This window comes from Crocodylus porosus, unplaced genomic scaffold, assembly GCF_001723895.1.
Source record: "Crocodylus porosus isolate Cpor-Errol unplaced genomic scaffold, CroPor_comp1, whole genome shotgun sequence".
Lineage (NCBI taxonomy): Eukaryota > Metazoa > Chordata > Crocodylia > Crocodylidae > Crocodylus > Crocodylus porosus.
In genome coordinates this window covers 11639068-11661905 of record NW_017728906.1, presented here as the reverse complement: position 1 = coordinate 11661905, position 22838 = coordinate 11639068, and the positions used below count along the sequence as shown (strand labels likewise).

The window sequence follows — 22838 nt, the reverse complement described above, 5'->3', positions numbered from 1 at the left end:
CCCGGGGGTGTTGCCCGCACCTGCTGTGGGACGTGAGGAAGCGTAGCCTGGGGCTGCAGGAGCCCGGCCTGCTGCGGCGGCACTACCTGGGTGAGCGACTGACGGACCCTGCGTGGGGGGGCCGAGGGGGCTCCTTTTGTCTCGGTGGGGGCGCCCCGCCCCGCCCAGCAGGGGTTGAGGAAGGCGCCGCGGGGGCTGGAGTCGGGGGGCGCGGCCGCGGGGCTCGCGTGAGTCCTAGACAGAGTTGAGAGCAGCGCTTCTCGGCCTCTTTTTTGGGACCGGGACCCGTTTGGAAACGTCAATGGGCGGTCGGTGCCCCGCGGTCCTGACCCGCTGCCACCCAGCCCCCGTCCTCCGGAGTGTGGGGCCGCAAGCGGCCCCAGCCGGCAAGGGGAAAGCCACGTTTTTCTCCTTTTAAGGAGGGTCCATTTTTAAAGTTTGTTCATGACTCTGTTGTATATTCTTGCAACCCGCTTTTGGGTCACGATCCATGCATGGGTTGAGAAACTCTGGACTAGATGGCCTCTGGAGATCCCTTCTTCCCACCTTGCTGCTCTACAAGTCTGTGGCTTGGTTCCAATGTTCGAAAGGCCCCAGGAGGAATCAGTCTAAGTTACACGGGTTTCTGTAAGCAGCGTGGCTTAGGTTGGTTGGGACCTGAATACACATTCGCCCTGTGGGTGGGGGGGAGCATGTAAATCTTAGACTAGGTTCTGGTATCTTTAAATGTGTGTGTGTCAAACTTCTGTGCTGTTATGGGTATAGACCAGTTTTCAATCACTTATACCAGTAAAAGTGTAATATCTGTACCTGGCACGTGAGTCTGAGCATTTTTAGGCCCTTGCATGCACCTGCCTGTGCTTTTATCAGCAATAGGCATTAGAGAGCCTCAGCAGGATTTTTCTTTTTTGACGTGCATTTACTTCTTTTTTTTGTTGAGTGGTTAAGATAAGCTTCTCGGTCCCCAGATCTCTCAAGCATGTATTGATGAGATTTTGGAGAAGCAGGATATTCGCAGCTGTGACTCCTTGGCTTTGCCGGTGGTGGGTTAGGGGATTAGGTCTGTGTTGTCAGGGTTGACAGGAGTCTGATGGAGAGTTCAGATTGTGGTTGTTTAGGATCATTTGGATAGGGATGATTGTATAAAATTGTATTGCCTGGTTGGGGTAAGAGTGATTTGGCCTTGGGCAGGTGGTTGGACTAGATGACCTGTGGAGGTCCCTTTTAGCCCTACTTCTCCATGAGCCTGTGTGTGTTCTCTGTGATTCTGAGTTTTATCAAGGGACAGCTGTAATACTAACTTGCTGGCACATGTTTCTGGCACTGTACTGTTTTTTCTTTCTCATATTCCTCTAGTCCTATATGGGTATTTGTTCAGTAGAAACTAGGTTGAGATCAGAAGCTAACTTCAAGCAAGTCATTTTCAAGCAGTTTTCAGGTGGCACTGGGTTTTGGGTTGTACTGATTTAGACTGAATGGGAGATGAAAGCCTTCATAGTAGCCCAATCTATCCCTCCTACCACTTTAATGTCCTACCAGCAGAATTTTTGTTCTAAGAATGGAAACAGGTTGGTTTGACATGTCAGTATAGTAATATTGTGGTAAGACATCAAGTCCTGTGGGTTTTTTTTTTAATCTGTTTAAATTGGTTTAGGTAGATAATCCAAAAAAGATGAGTTGCATTCCTGTTGCTTCCTGCTATTGAAAAATACCCAGAACTCAGAGTAACGTATGTTAGCAGCATGTTTCCAAATTTAGTCTTGGTAAGGTGACAGGAAGATGAAGTGTACATTCAGTGCTTTTATAATGTGATGAAGCTTTCATTTCAAGTTAATGTTTCTCTGTACATGTTCATTTTATCGAAGGTTTGGAAGATGGGGAAAGGCGTATATTCTGCTCTTCTCATGCACATCCTATTAATTTTTAGTTACAGAACTGCTCGGTCTGAAAGTCTGGCAAAGGTTTGGCAATCGGGCAGTACCATACTACCATAGTCTTGTGGTTTTGAGTGACACATTCCAAACTTGTTTTGTCCTGAGCCCTGAAAATTAGCAGACTGAACTGATAACAGACCTGATCTAACATGGGCCCGTAAATCCTTTTTGTATATTGCACAGGTGGAATCTGGGTTTTTCAGGAAACCAACTTTTTTTTTTAACAGTATTTCTAAATTGTTGCTTCCCTTTTGACATAAAAGTTTAGGCAGACTTCTGAAAGAGGGGCTGCCACAAAGACATGAGTGAATGTGTGTGTTTAGATGTAGTGCCACCTGGAATGAGGTCAGTTTTTTAAAGAATCCTTCTGTAGTTTGATCCTATCATATCACTGCCATGATTTTGTCAGGATTTGCTGCTAGAGGTGTTGTCTCTTGGATGAGATATAACACTAAGGTCCTTATGACTTTCAGTGATTAAAAGTTCCCATGGCACTTTTGCAACTAAGATATTGAATCATAGTATCTTAGACTGGCTCTTATTTGGTGAATTATACTCTGTTTCCTGAAATTTGCCATATCTAAAGGATACTATGTCCATTCAGATCACAAGGATTTGTTATTGCCCTATGGTATGGTTGTAGGAATGGTGGCACAATGTCAATTGGCAATGGAACTCTGATCTCACACACACACATTTTAAAATATCAGTTTATGTAAAGCATTTTGATCTCCTCAGAATGAAAGCCATAATGCCTAATGCAAACATTAGGGTTGTTGGTTGTAGCTCTGTTGGCCTAAGGACATAGGCAGACAGGTTCTTTGGGTAGATGTGATATCTTTTATTAGACCTAAATAGTTGGAAACATTGTTCTTTGCATGCTTTCAGGCACAAACACCCTTCTGAAGACTGACCCTTCTGTAAACATTATTTCTTATATAGAGAAGTAGCAGCAGTGTTGGGGGCGGGGGAAGGGGGAAACCTTTTGTTTGTCAGAACCATCTCCCAGTATGAGGGTTTACTTGCTTTTCTTTGAGGGAGTTAATCCTGCTGCTGAAGACAGACATTGTCTGACACTTTTAGTTTATAATTGGCATTGCAGGTTATCACAGTAAATCCATTATTTTGAAATCTTTTACAAAGAAGAAAATGCCGCTGTTCTGTTATTCAAAATGATTGTAAATGTTGTGATGCATCGTTTGGCACAAAAGAACCCGAGCAAAATAAATCCTTCACAAACATTGTAAATCCTCTTTGCATGTTTTTTCCTACCTTTTTTCCTCCTGGGAATCTGGAATTTCTATGCTTGCCGAATTTTGTTGGTGCAGGTTTGGGGCCGTTTCATGAAACTTTAAGAAGAAAAAAAATCACTAAATAAATATTTCGATTTTTTTGTATTTGAAGGCATTGGTTTTTGTTTATCAAAGTTGAACTTTTATTCCAAGCCCTTGTTTTGTTTGTCTTAGAATTAAAGAAGGTTGAAATCTGAATTTGCTGCTAGAATATATGCAACTGAATGCAGTATGGTCAAGTTTGGTAATGTGCAGTCCACCAGGTATTAGAATCACATTTTGCAGAGCACTTTTGATTCTAAAAAACAGCAATGCTGCTCCAAATAAAGTGAACAAAGTGAAAATGCATGCAGAATTCTGCTAAGAAACTGTACATTTCTAATGCTTCGTTATATTTCACTCATTCATTCTAACAGCCAACAAGGGAAAAAAGCTTGTATGCACAGATTGTGTGAGCTCATTCTGTAAAGCATGGTAATAGATGTCAGAAAATATACATAGTGCAAAGCTTTCGTTGTTTGATTTTTGAGATTTTGATTCTGACAGCTGGCAAATGGTGTACTTCAGTTGGTTAGCCAGGGAGAAAGCTATGACTGTCTTTTTATATCCATAGATATAAATAGGATCTATAGGAAAGAGAAGGACTGACTAATCTACTTATATGCATGGTTATCTAGTCCTGTTTACACAGTAGAACACTTGTGGTAAAAACTTGCCTACCTAACCTCCAGTTAACATTCCTAATTCAAAACTACCTATAAACAGGAAAACAGCTAATTCCTTAAGGTAAAAGTAGTGTAAAAAAGCTTCAGTAGTCCTGGATGCGAAAAATAGTACAGAGCTAATAAAATGGACACTGGGAAAATTTACACTGAGGAGAGAATTGTTGGACTACAGGGTTGGACTGCCCCATGGTTTTCAGTCCTGTAGTACTGGAAATCGTAGTATGGAGTATAATGGGTTTGTGTGTAAACAGTTTTAACATAAACTCTTTCTAAGGTGTTTTCTAAATGTAACTTTTCAGTTCGGTTGCAATTTCTTGCTGTTACAGGCTATGGGAAATAATCACAGATCTTGCACCCTGTCCATTGTCTTTTATACTGGGTGCAATACATATAACTGATTTTTATTATCCTCAGCTATGTTGATTGATATGTTACATGTCTCTATGCATGTCTTTGTTTAATACATTTTTATTAGTATTTTTTTTTAATTTTTCACCTGAATTAAAAATCTGTTGGGCAGCAGGACACGCATCAGAGTGAGGAAAGAGGTGCATCATCGTGTTTTCTCTCTCGCATAATTCTGGCAAATTAACTGTGCTTTGGAAAAACAACACCTGTTATTGACTTGGTTTTGTGATTGTAAAGATCCAAATGATTGACTGCTATTTTAATGTGAACATAATGCAGTCAAAGAGCAGTAGAGCAATGTGATTTTTTTTTTTTATCACTCTTTACAAGTGAAGAGATACTAACCTCAGGCTTATTCTTTTCACTTAATAAAGCTAAGTCACTGTGACTGGTGTCAGAAAAGTAGGTCCTGGAACAGATTGAAAGAATAAAAAGCATGAAGTCATTGGGACCTCTTGTTATTCAGTCAAGAGTTGGAAATGGATTTAAGGAAGGGGCCTGTGCTACAACATCTTGTCAAAAAAACTCCAACTTACTAAAATCAGTTAGTCTACCAGAAAATAAAAGGGTACAACATGTACTAACCTTTACAAAAAGGTGTGGGGGCTGATCCTGGCAGTTTCAGACCTACAGAGTTTATGCTAATACCAAGTAATCAGCTGAAATAATTAGACATTGTAATTTAAATGTTGGAATAACCTCATATGCAGTAATTGCTGCAGCTTGTATGAAAGATTGTGCCCACTTAACATCTGAATCATGGTAACAAGATAATGCATAAAGGAAATCTGCCAGTAAAATTTGAGCTTCCACTAAAAAGGCTATATCATAATATATTTGCAAAAGAGGAAAAAAATGAAGGTGGTATAGGCAAGTTCACTTTGACATCTTCCAAATTGTCAGTATTTTGCTTGGCAGTATGCAGGATATACTTTGGCTCTTTCTCTCCATCCTTTTTCAAGAAAATAGATAAGTAGGTGTGGCTAAAAGTTGGATGAATTAAGTCAGAACATTTTAACTAGTAGTGCATTGCTAAGTCTAAGGATTGCCACCAAATATTACTGATTCGGGTACATGCGAAAGGATAACAAAATATGTAAGCGATGTAAGCCCCATGCTTCAAGAACTAAAGAATCCATTGAATTACTGAGGGCCAGGCTTTTTGGCAGGTATGCCAAAAGGTAAGCCCTGCACCCTCCTTAAGCGCTGCTTCAGTCCCCTTTCACTGGTTGATCTGTTTCTCTTTTCTCTGCTCCTTGCTGCCCTGTTCTCCCTGCTTGATCTGTTACTCGGCTGTCTGGTCCCTGCCCTATCTGTTGCTGTTCTCCCTGCTTCCTAAATACACAAAGGCTGCCTATGGCTTTTGACAAACAAACATGTTGCAGGTTGACTGCCCATACGTTAAATGATGAAAAAAATTCCCTTGTGGCATCATTATTGTCTTGCAGGGTAATAGGGCATCTATGAATTTTGTATGCATTGAGGAAAAAACACTTAAAGACTGAGGGAAAATAAATTCATTTTTAAGTTGCTATATTCTGTTGTTCTTTCCTCTCTTTGTCATTCTTACATCTTTAGCACCCTACTTTTCCCATTTGTTTCAACCAGAATAATACAGTATTGCCAACCCCAGGCATTCAAAAATATGAGATCAAATACCCTAAAATAATTTAGAATTCTTATTTGCCTTCTAGTGTTTGAGCTTTTCTTTCCAGCCCTGTTGACTAGGAACTTAATTTGTAAATGAGAAGGAAGATTCTCATATTTCCATGTCCAGGAGATGGGTCTTTAAGTATCTTTACAGTTGGGATTAAAATTATAAGTGTTACCGGCATTTTTAATACTTCTGCAGATCTAGGATCTTATTTCTTAGGCTCAGCTACTTGCACGAAACCAAGCCCCTTCCCACTTTGAAAGTTGAAAGTAGGCTCTAGCTGCCTTTGGACAGAGCAGTTTTATATTGGTTTTTTTTGAATTTCTGTAGGTCGTGGAGATGAGTGATTTCCTAAGAATAGAGAATGTGCGACTTTTTCAAACCCTTTCCACCCGTGCCTTCATGAGTATAACTGCATGCAAATAAACCTTTCATTGAGGTTATTGTTTAAAAATGCAGCATTTTTATATGAGTTTAGTGGTATCCTTGTCTACCATATAGGAGACCTGGATTCAATTTCCAGATACTTACATAGTTAAGCCATGTAGGCACCAAACATCTGGACTCAGTCTGGTCTTTGGATTCTATCTGAGTGGCCTAAAGAGAGGATGGAAGATCTGGGCAGTCTTCACTCTTCCAGAAATTTCTGACTTGGCATAAACATTGAAGGTCTGGGTGGCCCTCATGCATGCACCATAATCCAGGAGAGTTGATGGTTGCCACCATTTTATTTTAAAGACTTGTTTAGGGAGATACTGAAACTGAGTTCACAGGCTGCAAAGCCTTGATAAATTCTGGCCATGTACGTGTAAGGATGCAAACTGAACACACATTCTTGAGCAGAGGTGTAATGATGCAGCCAGACACCCCAGGGCAGCTGCCACACCTGGCTAGTGGTGACTTCCAGTTGCTGCTGTGCCACAAGTGCAATTATGTGGCAGCAGCCATCCCTCCCTCCCCACCAAGTGCCACCTGGTCGCCCCGCTGTAGTTGTGCCACTGTTCTTGAGGTTAACTTTGCTTCAGAACCTGCTTTTGGATCAAGGTTGGGGGCTTTTGAGAGAGAAGAAAAGGGAATGGAAACAAAGATAAATCTGAAAGGGAATTTTAGTGAGAGAGGTTTCTACGAATGTAGACTGTAATAGGCCATAAGCTGCTTAGTAAGAATATGACATAGCATTTGCTTGTGTTTGCTTGATCAAAGGGTGGGTAAGAGAAAGAGGCAAAGGAGAGAATGTCAGAAGTGAGAATAATTTTTAGAAAGTGTGAGCACGATTGGTCAAAAGTAGTAGGTTGCTTATATTAGAGTACATTTAGTGGTCTTAAGCCAGTTAGATCGGGTTTAGGACAAGATATAGCTTAAATAGGAGATTAAAATAGGCATATACATATTAATTAGAGTAGAACTTATTGGGAACACTTTTAACAATTTGGGCCTTATTTAGCAAGCTCTTTGATATAGAGTCAGGTAATAGAGTTTAAAAATCTGTATTCACCTTGGAATATTTGCTCTTCAGCATTGAACTACAGTTCTAGCTGAACAGCTCATCTGCCAGTGAACTAAGATAGGCTCTCTTTTAAAACTGAATTTGAAACCTAAGTGAGAAGTCCTTTGCCTTAACAGGCTGGTCACATGTTAGATGCTTTTTAAGCCTTAAAGACTTTATATTTAAATTTCTTTCAAATGTTCTTAAGATTTTCAGGTAAAATGTGCATTCATCCAAATTAGAATGAACTATTTGCTTGATATACTCTTAAGATATGTGGTCACCTATATCTCATCTGTATTTTGTTATTAAATTTGCTATTAACATTTATCTATGCTTCTTTGTGAATATTTAATTTTGGTGGGTCTGGCCTTTTAGTATTTTCTTGATTCCTGCAGTGCCTCTGTGGGATCTTCACAAAGCAGCTTCAGATCATAGTATATGGAAGCTGGTATAGTACAAAATATTTACCATGAGCAACAATAGGCAAAAAGTGTAAAGATTTTTCAAAAGGAATTGGATACAGATAGCATCTTGATCCAAGGTAAAGCATTGTGGGATATCAGGATTCATTCTATGAAAACCCAGTGAAAGTACCTTTAGTTCACAAAGATAATAGGTGAGTTTCACTGTAAGATAGTTTTTAGGTTTTTATGGGATACTATCTCAGCTCTTAATATACTGACATTAATTTGAAGAAAAAGAAAAATGTTTCTGTAATATGCCTCATGGGGCCTTGTTGCATTTTCTGTAATACCACCTAGATTCTGAGAGTTCAGATTACATAAACTACAGACTTGTAGCAGTCAACATTATTTTTGCCTTGTGTGGTTTTGAATCTAATAATGACAATTTGAGCATTCATATTAACTCTGCTAATGTATCTTGGTGTGTCATACAGCTCTTATAAAATACCATGGCACTCTGGTTCTTGCTAAAATCCTGTCCCTTGGCCTCTAACATGCTGATGTTGCACTTGCCTCTGTGTACTTCAGTGGTATTTAGTGTTGCTTACAAAGAACTCTACGCTTCCTTCTGGATGATGGCACTATGAAAATGAAGCTGTAAAATACTAGAAATGTGCTGTATAAGGAAGAAAACCTCAACACATGTATTTGCAGTAGCTTTCCAAAATGTGGGAGATGCTGAAATGTATTAGAGTGATATAGCTGTTACGGTTCAGGAATTATGCAAAAAGGAGGCAAGGATTTCTTAGTGTGGTATCTCTGATTGGACCAACTGCGTAGTTGGGGCAAACCTAGACAAGTTTCTTCATCATAATTCTTCATCGGCTCACCTTTCAAATGCAAAGCTTTGTTCGTCAGGTCATATGGTGAAGAATGCCTTTCATTTGAGACCTTGCCTAACTGTATCCCAACTATGCAGTTGGTCTAATAAAAGATAACATCCTAAGGAATCCTTGCTTCCCAAATGAGGTTATAGCACTTCAGCTTTCACGTTTTTCAGAAACATGTGAGTATTAGTACAAATACTATTGAAACTCAGTGGGACCTAGGTTTCTAAGTGCTGAAGGTTCTGAATTTTATAGTGTACAACTTTTTTTTTCAGCTGCTTTTCCTATTGTTAACATGCCAGAAGCATTCATTAAATGACTTCTCAGTACTGTAGCACACGCAGTGCCTCACTATAAATAAATCCCACCTGAGTGGAAGAGAGAGAAATCATTGAAGCAATTACAGGTTGTCTTTTTTTTTTCTGTCCTTTGAAAACTCAATAGGCAAATGTGTTTATCTAATTGGGCAATGATTTTTCTCATCTGTGACTTAACACATGCTGAATTCTGCAAGTTTATTTGTACTTTCTTTTTTTTTTTTTAAAGGATTATATTTCCAATTCTTGATGCAGTGCTTTAACCAATGACTGCTTTCGGTGTTAACATGATTGTATTGGTGAAGATCCAGGCATGGCTCTGATGTATGTATATTTTGTTCAGTCCTGAGATATGAAAACGTTAACTTTGCAAGCTTAAATTTCTGACTTATGTTGAAAGTCTGGAGACTTTCAAGATTTTTGCTGTCTTTCAGTTTTAGTGCCAGCATTCCCTTGAGTCTTCAATGTATACTTTTAAAAGAGCTTTTTGTTCAAACTGATGATTTCCTTTGTAAATAACTGTCTGTACCATGTTACTGAATATATGAGACAGCTTCATAGTGTAGCTGCAGTTTGATCTTGTAGTAATGAATCCTCTATACATGAAAGCTGTCTCCTGCTGCAGAGGTATCTGGTGTGCCAGATTTGCATTGCAGAATGAGGTGATGGTTTGAGAGAGAGATTTGGGTTTTATTTTCTTACAGTCCTTCCCCAGTTTATTTCTGTTGTCTGTTTACAATTGGCAACTTGTATTGATCTGTATCCAGTAAAGTTTAGGTTGTTGTAGTACAATATTGTTACTTTCTGAGCTCTAAAAGTGATCTTGTGTCTTATTAATGTCCTGCAAAAATAGGTGTTCAGGATGTGGGGGATTACTTTCCAAGGTCTTTTCCACTGAAATCTTTAGCAATTGTTTTATCTTGTTGAAAATTGGGGTTGTCATATTTCCAGTTTCAAAAAAGAAGACACCTGTGGGGGAGGAGGTGGTAATATGATTGTGGGGAAGGGCAGTGATATGCTTGTGCCCTGCCCCTGCCCCTTATTCCCAAGCCACAGCCTTCGTCTGAGCCCTGCTGCTGCCCCTTACTGTCGACCCACAGTATCCCACCCCCGAGACCATGCTGGTACCCTTCACTCCCAACCCTCAGTCCGTGTCCCTGCTGATACTCCTCGCTCCATAAGTCCCTACCCCCCGGTGTCTCTCTTTCCTAAACCAGATCCCCCCAGCCCTGCTGGCGCTCCACTCATTACCTGCAGCCTCTCCTCCCCACCCTGTTGGTGCCCCTCTCAACACACAGCCCCTGCCCGCCCCCACCCCACTGGTACCCCTCACTCCTGACCTGCAGCTCCCTGTTGCTCCTGAAGACTCCCCCCCCCCCATTCTCCTGCTGGAGGGGCAGACAGCTCCCCCCTGTGCTGCAGTCCTAGTGCCGGCAGGCACCTTTGCACATCCATCCACGTACACAGTCCCCAGCCCTGGCCCTCCAACCCCTGCCCACCACAGACTTGCCTGCCTGCAGCTGCCGGGGTATGCACACAGATCCATGTGATACCCCTGCCTCCAACTGCCCTCCTTCGCTCCCCCAACCCCAGGCAGCTCCTTCCTGGGGCAAACCAGGAACTGCCAGGAAAAACTTTGATGCTGAGTGGAGGCAGAGCAAAATCCTGGACATTTGTTGATATTTAAAAAAAACTGCCTAGATGGAGATGAGAGGGCCCTAAAAGCGGACATGTCTGGGAAAACTTGGGCGTATGGTAACCCTATTGAGAAATAGTCCTGATGTAGCAGGGGTTGTCAGCTGGGGGTATGCGGGAAGGCCCTAGGGCAGCGGTCACCAACTAATCTATCTCGATTGACTGGTCGGTTGTGGAGCCTCTGACAGTCTGTCTCAGGCTGTCAGAGGCTGCACGATCGGGAGCCGCAGGATGTAAATGGCTAGGCTGAGCCATGGTCCCTGCTACCCAGGCTGAGTGATTGGGGTCAGAGCCTGGAGAGGGAAGGGGGAGGTGGTAGATCCTGGGGCATCTTTTACTTACAAAAAGTGAAGATCACTTTAAGTATGTCCTAGGGCAGGGGTTTCCAGCTCTTTTATGCTGATGACTGGTAAACTATGGACCAAAAGTGACTGTAGATTAGCAATTGGCATACTGTGGGCTGGCTGCTGGTCCACAGTATGCTGGTCATTTCCAATCCGTGGTTTGCTGGTCCACAGTCACTTCTGGTCTGGTAGCTAACCTTTTGTGGCCCATTACTGTGTCGTGGCCCAGGGGTTGGGAACCCCTGCCCTAGGGGGTATGCACGTGGGAGAGGAGACGGATGCCACTGCCTCCCAGGACCAGGACCGGGGGTAGGTGAGGGCAGTGGTGCCCCCTGCGGCCAGGCTGCACAGATGCCACCCAGCTGGCTGGATTCGGGGGGTAGGGCTTGCACACAGGAGCGACTGCTGCCACCCACCACCCCATGCTCCTGCCACTCTGCATCTAGCCGCATGCCATCCTCCCCAACTACTCTACGTCCAGCCGCCAGGGTACGCTTATTTAAAAAGGTTGAAAACCCCTGTGACAGCATTAAGGCATAAGTATCAATGCAGCTGTATGTATAGATTGTGAACCCCAAAGAAGAGAAAAGGTAAGCTGAGATGTACGTTATGTGGGTGCAAATCTCAGCTTGCCTTTGCTTACGCTTGGGGCTCGGCACCAGTGTTATCTGTACGCACTGCCAATTCCAGGATGTTACTAAGGGACAAGTATGAATAGGAAAAAAAAATCTGGTTGCATCTTTGCCTGATTGGAACCCGGAATCCAGAGCAGAGTACCCAAGCCATTTTAATGATTTCAACATAACTTTTGTTTTTCTCTGTACATCTCATTCCCCATCCCTTGCAGCTGTGGAAGTCCTTAGAAGAGGTAAATTGAGTTCCTTTTTAGAGTAGTATTAATGTTACTGCTCACAGGTCAGCTGGTGTGCGTAAGCCACTGGAGGATCATCCTTTCCTGCCCTTGACCTGAGCATGGTCTCAAGCAAGGTCTGTACGGAGTAAAGCAAGGGTATCAAACTCGTTTGGCCCCATGGACCGAATTCAGATTGTAGGGCTTTTCCAGGCCAGATCTAGATTGGAGTTGGGGGCTGAATAACTTGTGAACAGGGACAATGGTGTTTATCCCTCTGGCTGCTGGAGATGCTGTTTTGGCCAGGCTCTACAACTCAGGGAGTTAACACAGCTGCTGCTTGTCCACCTTTTTCCCTGTCACTTATTTTAGTCACCAGAGGTGACCAGAACCCCTGATTTCCAGTGGCGGGCAAGTGGGGGAGACAAATTATGTTAACTCCCTAGGTTCTCGAGCTACATTGAGACAGCAACTCTGGCACCTATGTAGGTTAACACTTGTCACTTTTGGGGCTCTGGCAGCTGTGATGACAAGCCCTGTGGGCTGAATCCGGCCCATGAAGGTGGGTGGTCCAGCCTGTAAGAAACCCCGTGGGCCAGGTGTTTGGCACACCTGGACTAGGGTATTGGTAACAATGTGGACAACACTAAAAATATTTATCCAGGATATATCCCTTTGTCATAGCTATTTTGGGTGACCATTCTCCACTTCTGTTCAGCACTAGGCTACAGTTCAGCTTGATGTAAATTAAAACATCTATAATGGCCGTTGAAGTGTTGTTTCTCTAACCAGACGCCCTTTGTGAGTTAAATATAAGTTCTGTAATCTCTTAGGATGAATATACACAATTTTAAGATAACTTTTTAAAAATAAGTTTAAAAAACAAACCCTGAGCTATAGTTAAAGACTGCCAGTGCTGGCTGCATTCTGTAGTAGATGGTCACCAGACTGTTATAATTGGACACAACCTTTGGATTCCTTGTATTTCTAACCCAGCTGGGCCTGGACAGCTTCCAGATGCTGTTTCTAGTTGTGGCTTCTCAGGAACACTGGTGGGGAGGCAGACTCCTTGTCTCCCTGCCCCCACCCCCCAACCATCCCATCTGATGTGGGACTCTTCAGTTCAACTGTTCTAGATCCTGAAATGAAAGCTCTCATCTCCCGAGTCTGCTTAGTCACTCTTATGCTTCCCCCAGAGCTCTAGTTCCAAGTTCTTTGGCTTATAGTTTAACTCTGTTTTACCAGCTTCAAGTCCTCAAATGAAATTATCTATGCAAAAGCACTCCTTAAACATGTACACGTTACTTTCAGTCTGTACATGAGCTATACAGTACATGAGCAGAACTGTAAATATGATATTTACTTGAATATCATGCACCCCCAAATAAGATGCTTGTCTTTTTTGGGAAGGTAAAATAAGGAATTTTTTCTCCCTGAATCTTAACTAACACATCACAGCTCACTGTGATTGAATGATGGTTGCATGCAGGGAGGCAGAATCCACTCCTCAGCTTCATGCCCTTTCCTTATAGCTGAAGAGCTACAGGTTTAATCCTGTCATAGCTGCTTCTCAGCTCCTGGCAGCCATCCCAGCACCCTCAGTCCTCCATTCTGGTGCAGAAATCAGCTTCCTTACTTAAAACACGCACCCCAGTTTTGGAGAGTTGTTTTTGGGAAGAAGGTGCATGGGGTATGTGAGTAAATACTACATTTGAACTCCAGCTCCCCCATCTATGAGCTTCACCACTCCTAAGGGTCGTTGGAGAAAGGCCAAAACTCCCCTCTTGCTTTTCTTGCCATTGCTCCAGCTGTCTTTCTTATGTTTCTAGTGCTGGAATGCCTGCCCCTGCTTAGCAAACTCTCTCTTGAAAGAGCTCTGGTGCTTTCTTTCTTTTTTAATTTCTCCTCTACTGGGGATTTTGCTTCATCATTCCCAATGAATGATGGGCAGGTAGTGAAAAGCTAATGGTATTGCTGGTAGCAGTCCCATTGTCTGAGTGGGGTAGGGCTATTGAATGTTGATTTCCCCTGGATGGCCCTTTTTCTATTCAGTCCTATTTGTTCTGGTTTCAAGATGCTACAGGCTAGTAGATCTGAAGATTATACTTGCAAATAATATTTCAGAAATTAAAAAGGAATGTCTGAGTTGACAGGGGAGGCTTGAACTCTTAGGCTAAGTTCATTTTACAGAAAAATAACTGTAATTGAATGTTAAATGGTATAACACATTCACAAATGTGGGGGGTTTTTTCTTCTCGCCCATCAAGATAATAATACGTCTCGGAGTGCTGTTGCTCTGCTTTCTGCTCCCTGCCCTGTGCTCCCTTTCTAGTTGCCTGCTCTCATTTCTGCTTGCTGCATTATCTGCCACTGTTTGTTTCCTGTCCTTTCCTTGATTTGCTGCATGGCACTCACCAAGGCTGCCAGTGACACTTAGGGCACTTGTGCTGAAGTTGGTCACCCCTGGGCTATAGTCTTTGTCAGATCCTGTGAATGGAATTCTGTTTTTCGATGGGTGTAACTATTCGTTCCTAAGTCTAGTAGTCTGCAAAACATTAACAGTCATCATCCTCTACAAGTGTCTTGAGTGAAGCAGTTTCTTTGAGATCAGTCTAGTATAAAATGTAGACCTCAAATCAATGTTGCTTATCACAATAGCAGTGCTAATTTACCTACAGATATAAAACCCAGGTAAAGACTTGTCAAAAAATAATGGTGGTTGATAGAAAAAAAATCCAAAGACACATTTGAGCATACACTACTCCACAACAAACAGCTGCACAAGACTGTTTTAGTCACTGTACAACATTGCATGACTTCTTTATGTTCTGTCCATGGAAATGTTCCCTTGACACAGTGCAGCAGTTAACAGTGAAGGCACAAGAGAAGATGGCTCTGAATGCATCTGTTTTCATCCAACATAAGCATAGAAATAGCTGGTATCCATTTCAGAATCTGAAGTTGTTTACATGGCCAGTCATTTAAAGGCATGTCGATGAAACAAATTGTGCATATTGATTACTGTGCTTCTCTGAGTCAAGAAGTATGCTGTTCTGAATATTTTTGGGGGTGGAAGAAATAGACTTTCAGAGTCTCATCATCTTGAATTGCCCCCTTCCATTATTTTTTTTTCCTTCCCTTTTCATTTCGGTCACAATGAACATTCCCTTAGAGTCCCATCAGTGTTTAAAGGTGGTAGTAGCCATTTAAGAGAATGTTAAAGTTAGTATAAAAATGCAGCCTCAAACTACTCTTGCTAGTAACAGATAACTTGAAATTCCCATGTCATGTAGCTGCGTCTGTTTTAATTCCACAAGGAATACTGCAATACTATCAAGGAGAACAATATGGCCTTTCATTTTACTTACAAGGGTTAAATTCACTTGTACTTTTTAAAGTTTATAACATGCTTAGTGTCAGATAATGAAGAGCTAAATGAATAGGTTGTCTCTTATGTTGTATTTACCTCAGTTTAAAACTTAAGTGCCTGTAACCTTATCAGTGACAGAGACACAAGGGAAGTTTATATTTAGCCTGTGGACTCTTTTAGACTCTGATATGTTTGAAAGTTGAATAAGGACACTACTACTGATGCAAACAAATCTAGTTTGTTTGCTGTTACTGGTGTTAAATGAGCAGAAGCAAGTTTTAAAAAGAATCTTTTTTTCAAAAAACTTAAGTCTGTTAATCAGACAAATATAAAAATGACTGTCTGGTTCAGTGGTTGTGTTATATCTGCCTCTGTTTTTTCTTTCTCTGTGGTCAAATGCTGTATTAACTTACTTTCTGGGAGTCCTTGGGCTTTGGTGAGATTTCCTGGGATGTGATTCTGGGCAGACTGTCCCTTAAGGTTGTTTATTCAAGACTGTTAACAAATCCAACTTCAAATGTTTTTAACACTTTGGAGGCTGCACTGTAGGAACTTGATGTTCAAGTTAACACCAAGTCAGTTTGGTTGTGTATGGGTAGTAAAGTTATTTGTATACTAAAATGTCAAGCAGGTCATTTTGTAGTGGCATAGTTTTTTTTTTAATGAACAATGTTCATACTTTCATGGGTAGGTAAAATATAGAAAGGAATTTGGTCAGTTTACTTTGCACTGAGTAATGATCTCAAATGAAACAGATGAATTTAAGCATTGAAAAGAACCCATTTATTTAGCATTTAAAATGAGAGCTGTAACATAATACTGAGTTTTGAAAGGGAGTCAAATGATTGAGATCAGAAGTCTTGGGTGTTATGCCTGACATTGTCACTGCATGGTGGTTGTTCAGTTACTTGAGTGTTTTTTGCATCAGTTTTTATCATTTGTAGAATGGGGCTAACACATACTTGTCTAACTTATGGGTGTTCGTATTTTTAAGAATTTTGAGCTCCATGGATGAAAACTCGTCTACTATATCATCGCCAGTCTGAAGTCCTGGGTACTATTCTAAGGGTGCCTGCAGATGTGTGGGGACGCTGCTCCGACGTGCTGACTTGATTAATCAATTACTTAAGTCTGCTGGAGTATACTAATTAGCTTGCGCCAGCAGGCTCCATGTCCTGTGTTTTAGCGTCCCCGCACTTCAAAATGACAGTGGGGGTGTTGTAACTGAAGCTCATTGAACAAACTTTAGTTAAAGCGCTTCTGTTGCCACTTTGAAACACAGGATGCTGAATACACGAGATGCGGGCATTTTAATTAGAGCCGCTCTAATTAAAGTGCCACCCTAAGAGCTGGTTTAATTAAAGTGCACCCCATCACCTTCAGCACATATGAAGACACCCTAAGACAGGGCTTTTCAACCTTTTTTAGTCTAAGTACCATTGGCAGTCAGACACCAAGTAGAAAAGGGGTAGGGGGGAAGGTAGTGCACAGCCGAACACCGAGCGGTGGTGGGGGTGGCATGAGGGCAGACACGGAGCAGGGAGGCGGGGATGGAGCACTGCTGCCTCCCAGGAGCAGGACCGGGACTGGGTGGGAAAGCTCACCAGGCCGGTGTATGGTTGTAGCGGCTGCTGTGTGCAAGCTGTCTTACCCTGCAGAGGGGTGCTACTGTCCTCACCGCCTGTCCTGGCCTTGCTTCTGGGAGGCAGTGGTGCTCTGTCCCCACCTGCCTGTGCATACCCCCTAGGACTGGTCCAAGTACCCCCAGGGCTACGCATACCCCCAGTTGACAACTCCTGCCTTAAGAGACTAAGAAAATGTGGGTTTCCTTCAACTGAAGAAGTAATGCTTTGTGTCATGGATTAAAAAATATGCCAGACCAAGATCTAGGATTTGTCCAGGACAAAGGACCAGTATGTAAGTGAAAAAGTTATGTTCCATAAAAATGTTCTTTAAAATGCTTTTAGGGTATAAGTTAACAGATGCTCTGCATTGGAAACAGATGCTGGCTCTGTTTCAGTTTTAAACTAGGGCATTTCAAATGTCACGGTAAGCTAGCACATAGACACTTGGCCTTGGAAAAAATCAGCTTGAGATAAATGAGAGTTCATTTGACAAACAGAATCTATTAGTATTTTTCAGACAAGAGGTTATGTTCTTTTCATCTCTGATACTGTGATGGTAAAACTTTAAATAAAAAGTTCAGTTATATTTCTGGATGACATAGATGAGCTTTTTATCTTTAGATTTTGTTCATGAAATCATCTGTGCTTTGGAGAATGCCAGTTTAAGATTTCAAATCTGTAAAGTTCTTAAGATCTTGCTCATTAAGCTCTCATTGCTTTACTATTGCTGTCTAATGGGGGGTAACTACGTATAGGAGAGTGGGATGGAGTTTCATTGTCAAATTCCACAGAAAACATTAGGCAGAATGATTGAGAACAAGACCTTCTTGAAGATTTAGGTTGATTTTAATCCTCATTTCATTGTTGGTTTAGGTTTCAAAGTAGAAGCCAAAGTCTAGTGTGTGTCCTCCAGAGGCCACAGTTTAGGTAAAGGGTGTTTGACCATCCTGGGTGCATCCAGGTGAGCGCAGCTGTGTGGTATGTGGCACTGCAAACACGTCTGTAGCGCCACATACTGCACAGTCAGGTGTTCTCTGTGCTGCAAGTGTGCGCTGCCCATGTGTGTACTGCTTTGTTTTTTGGTTTTTTTCCTGTGGTTTTTTTGACCTTTGGATCAAAAAAAAGTGGAAAAAAAACCTGGAGCAGCTCACGCACAGGCAGCACGCGCTGCTGAAAACTGAGCTGGGCCACCCAGAGCAGCACTGTGATGTCAGCCAGGCTCTGCCTGGTGCAGTTGCCATGGCTGCAGCCCTGCGAGGCCCTCAGGACCTCAGGTAAGGCTGCTGGGGCCAGCACAGTGCTGGCCTCAGTCTTCCCTACTGCCCCCAGAGTAACTTACCGTGTGCCAAAACACACGTGGCACAGGTGTTTCCTGGAAACAAGTGGCTACAGTGCAAGGTGCACTGCTGCTGCTTGTCCCTGGGGAACCAAATGTCCATGCATGTATAGATGCAGTCCATTGGTTGAAACTGACTCCCTTCCCTGCTAATTTGAATCAAGCAGGCTAAAGTGACATTGAGAGGAATCATTAGGAAAGTTATGAGACATTGATGCCGAAGCTTTTGGTCCCATGGTTCAGATGAGTGGTAGTCAGTGTGCAGGCTGAATTGGGCCCCACATGGCCTTGGCTGGCCCTGTTTGTTGGGACTGGGCCTTGGGGCCTGGCTCCATCATCTCCCTGCCCTGAGTGCAGTAAGCAGGGCCCAAGGCTTCCCACAGGTATGGAATTTTGGTAGCAAGGGTGTGATGCCATGGGCAGGATCTAGACCATGGACTAAGGATTGAGCACTCTTGTTATAAGTAGGGACCTACCTAAATTGCTGTTTCGTGGATACTGTGAAACCTGGTGCTGCCTGTGAAATCTGTTGAAAAAACTTAATAAAAATAAGTTTTTTTTTGACTAAGTCTTCCCTCCCAGGCAGGCCTTGCAACCCACCTGGGAGGGGAGGGGACAACAGACCAGATGGAGTCTGCCCCTCCTCCCCCCAGGGTGTCTCTGCCAATCAGCACTGAGGGATGGTGCTGGACAAAGAGCAGCCAGTAATCAAGGTGGTGGCTGCTGCCTTGTCCCTCCTCCCCCCAAGGTCTCTCTGCCAATCATAGCTGAGGGTTGGGACTGCTGTCAAATCCCTACAAAATAGGCTCTTCCTACCGGGATGAAGCTGTGAAAATGACTTTGTCTTGCTGCAAGTTACATAGGTCCCTAGTTATAAGCCAATGCAGGTGTAGCCTCTGGACCTAATCACTAGAAAGAAGGATCAAACAAAGTAAAAATATGTAATTAAGGTAAATAGCTGACTTATGTTTCCTACTAGCTGATAAAAAAATCATGTTGAAAGCAAACCTGTGAAAGAATCTGTTGTCTTGCCTTTATTTTCTTTCCCTTTCCATCTTTTTACACTTACAAGGTTTATAAATTGAAACCGTTAGAGCTTTCTGACGTCAGTTTCAGCTTTACAACGCTTGATCCGATGTAACATCATGCCAGCGAGCAAGCTGGCTATGTCGCTAATCTCCCTGGAGAACATCTATCCAAACTTCTTTGGACACTTTCTTTAAAAAAAAAGAAAAACTCCAGAAAAACGTGCAGCCAAAACTCCTGAGAAGACTCCAGCCAAGAACCTTTCAAAAAGTCCAGCAAAGTCACCTCAAAGAAGTCATTCCCAATCAATATGATTGCTATTTGCAATATAAGTACATTGATATAGCTATATTACTCATCTATAATTGATTGAGTAGAAAATTCTGGGCTATTTTTGGTGACAATAGGGTATTGGGCCTTGGTTCAGGTACCAATTCCCCATTTATAACATTGTTTCCTATGGGAAAATCGGTTCCAAGTTACAACATTTTGACTTAAAATGACCAATTGTGTTATAAGTCTGAGGATTACCTGTATTGTTTCCAAGTGCTGAATTTACCTTTGGTAGGGAAATAAGCATTTTCTAATCTATGTATTATGATCTAACACTTACTTAGCGTTACCATCCAGAGGCCACATAGATAGAGGTGTTACGGTGCTGAAATGCTGTAAAAACATATAATAAATGAAATTTGTAGTGAAAAAGTTCACAACTGAAAATCAAATAAAATATTTCCAAAATTAATCTAATATAAGAATTGGGCATCCACAGTGAAAATCCTAATGTGTTACTGAACAATTGCAAAAGTGACGGGTTTTAAGTAGACAACTGCATCCAGGAAACCCAGTGTTCAGATTGAAGTTTGCTATATATTCCAGCATAGGAGGAATGTGCATTTTAAATATGAGGATTATTTACCATTTTATTAATTATGGAAAACTGCTTTTTCATCAAAGGATTATCAGATGTTTGTGTCCAGTGTGTTATGCTGCAGTTTAAATATTCTGCCATATCAATTTCTTTTTAAAATACATTATGTATCGGACTTGATTATCTGGTGCATTGTGCATACACATTCAAGGAATAAATTGAAGGAAAGAAAAAAAGAGAAAATTTCATTTTGATAAGTACATTTTACTTTTTAAAATATGAAGTTATTAATATAGTTTTGGACCCAGGAGGCCTGTAAATTAATTTCTACACAGGCTGAGTGAATACCTGTATTCACTGAACAGGTCTGAGAATGGTTGCTTAAAGTGAGGTGATAATAGTATGAATATTGACCACGTGACTAAGCATTTGGCAAAAGGAGGGATGGTGTCTTGCTATTATAATTCTGAAAGCAGAAGGCTAATCAACAAAATATTCTAATGAAAAAGCAGTGTTTCCCATTCCAACGTATCTATAGGAAGGGTTAGTACATTGTGAGCGTCCATTCTGAAATTTGGTTAAGATGTGGTGGTTAACATCTCTATATTTTAAAATAAAATATACTTAAAAAATAAAAGCACAAATATTTGGTCTCTTATAGCTTTTTCATTCAGGTTGAATGATGGCTGTTTTGAGCAGTGCACTTAAATCCCTAATAGCATATTGGTACAGGGGAACATTGTACCATCTGAATTGCCAGTATTACTTCATGAACATCTGATTGTTTGTTTGTTTGTTTTTTGAAGTTCTTTTGTTCCAGTCTGACCAAGATCATAGGCAAGGTGATACAAATGCTAGTATTTCAGAAGAATAGCATTTCTTTGTGTGTCTGTGCAGCTTCAGCTTACAATGGTGCAGGTGCTAATGCAAATTTGAAATCTTTTTACTAGCGGTGTCCATTGGGGCTGTGTTTGTGCCTGTGTCCTTAGGCATTTTCACTTGAGGACAGTGGCTTCATGCATCTTCAGTTGAGGACAGAGTGACTACAAACACATTTCAGTTCCTGCTTATGCTTCAAAGGAGTGAGGTAGAACTTGGCAGTATCTGCCTGCTCCCCCATAGTGCCTTTTTATTAAATCAAACTTGTATAAGTTATTACAGTAATAAAAATAATTGGGGCAAAAATAGCTTTAAATTATTGGCAATCTCTTGGTTTTATTTTCTTTTATTATTTTCCCCCTTCCCAACTACTGTCTGTATCAGGACGCCTTCCCTCATGATCACCAAGCTTAAACTCTCCAACTTGAAGCTTGTGCCCTTTTGTGTGATGTATTTACTGCATTTGCTGGCAAACACAGTCAGTGGTAGTGTTGTTCCTGTAACTGTGATGGTTGTCCAAGGATATAGGAGAAGCAAGTTTTCTGAAGTGAGGTAATATTTTTTTATTGGACCAACCTGTATAATTGAGAGAGCAAGAGGAAACAAGCTTTTGGGTTTTAAGTGCCCTTTATGGGGTCTGGGAAAGAAGCAGTCATGGCCCAACCTAAATACAAGTTAAAATACTTGCTTTAATTTAACCTAATTAGGTTAATGAATTGATCATTTGAAAAGTGAAGTAGCCAGTTATCACTTGTGGAGCAAAGAGGAGTTAGCTGAGACAGAAATGAAAAATAAATTATATAATAAACCATAAAACAAGTATCTCTTAAGTCCATGGTTTTTGGTAGGGCTTTGAATTTCTGTTTCTAGGCCAATCATCTGAAGGTATTTTGTGGATTTTTTTTTTTTCTATAGATAAGGGTTCTGAAAAGAGATGGCGTGATGGATTTTGTGACAAGTGTTCTCTGGCTGGTGATAGGATGTTCCTGTCCTTTATCACTTTTATATAGGAGTTTATTCTGGATCATAGAATAATAGGGTTGAAAGGATCTCAGGAGGTTTTATAGTAGTTCAGCTGTGTATTCAAGGCATGATTGTTTCTGACTAAATTGTGTTAGTCAAGTGTTTGTCTTACCTGTTTTTAAATACTTTCGAGGATTAAGTTTCCACAACCTCTCTGAGCAGTCTGTTACAATGTTTAACCACCCTCATAGTCAGAAAGTTCTTCCTAATACCCAGCATGAACATCCTCTGCTGCAATTTGAGACCATTGTTCTTGGTCCTTAACTGAACAGTCTGTACCTAGTCCCCAGTGGCCACACTGGGTTTGTCTACATGTGCTCCTTACTGCGTAGTAAATTTCCTGCCCAGGACAGGGGGTCGGATCTGATGATCTGTTTATGTCCCTTCTGACCTAAGCACTATGATATGTGCTGCAATTAGGTCTCAGTAGATTAATTTACTCCGGCATAGGATAGTCGCATGAGACACAGGTACTATCTGATGGTGGAGTGAATTACTGTGCTTAAATACATGTGTAGATGGTGAGGTTGGGAGTAGTTTACTTCAGCTCAGATTGCTTTGGAGTTTATTTGGCTGCATTATTTACATATGTAGACATGCCCAGAAAGTAAAGTCCTCCATATAGGCACCCTTTTTACGATCCCTCAGGATCGTAGTGGTTGTTTGGTTACTTTCAGGGTGTTTATTGCAGTGGGTGACATATACAGTA

The 22838-nt window shown here is 41.6% G+C and overlaps 1 protein-coding gene across 1 annotated transcript in view; it reads left to right on the top strand.

The window, feature by feature from the left end:
- Positions 1-5: 5 nt before the first annotated feature.
- DCAF6 (DDB1 and CUL4 associated factor 6) overlaps positions 6-22838 on the top strand; it is a gene marked incomplete at its 5' end in the record, with an annotated part of 140301 nt that continues 117468 nt past the window's right edge. The window contains one exon of the mRNA XM_019557099.1: positions 6-90. Within this exon, the coding sequence (XP_019412644.1) occupies positions 6-90 (85 nt within the window). The remainder of the gene's footprint in view (positions 91-22838) is intronic.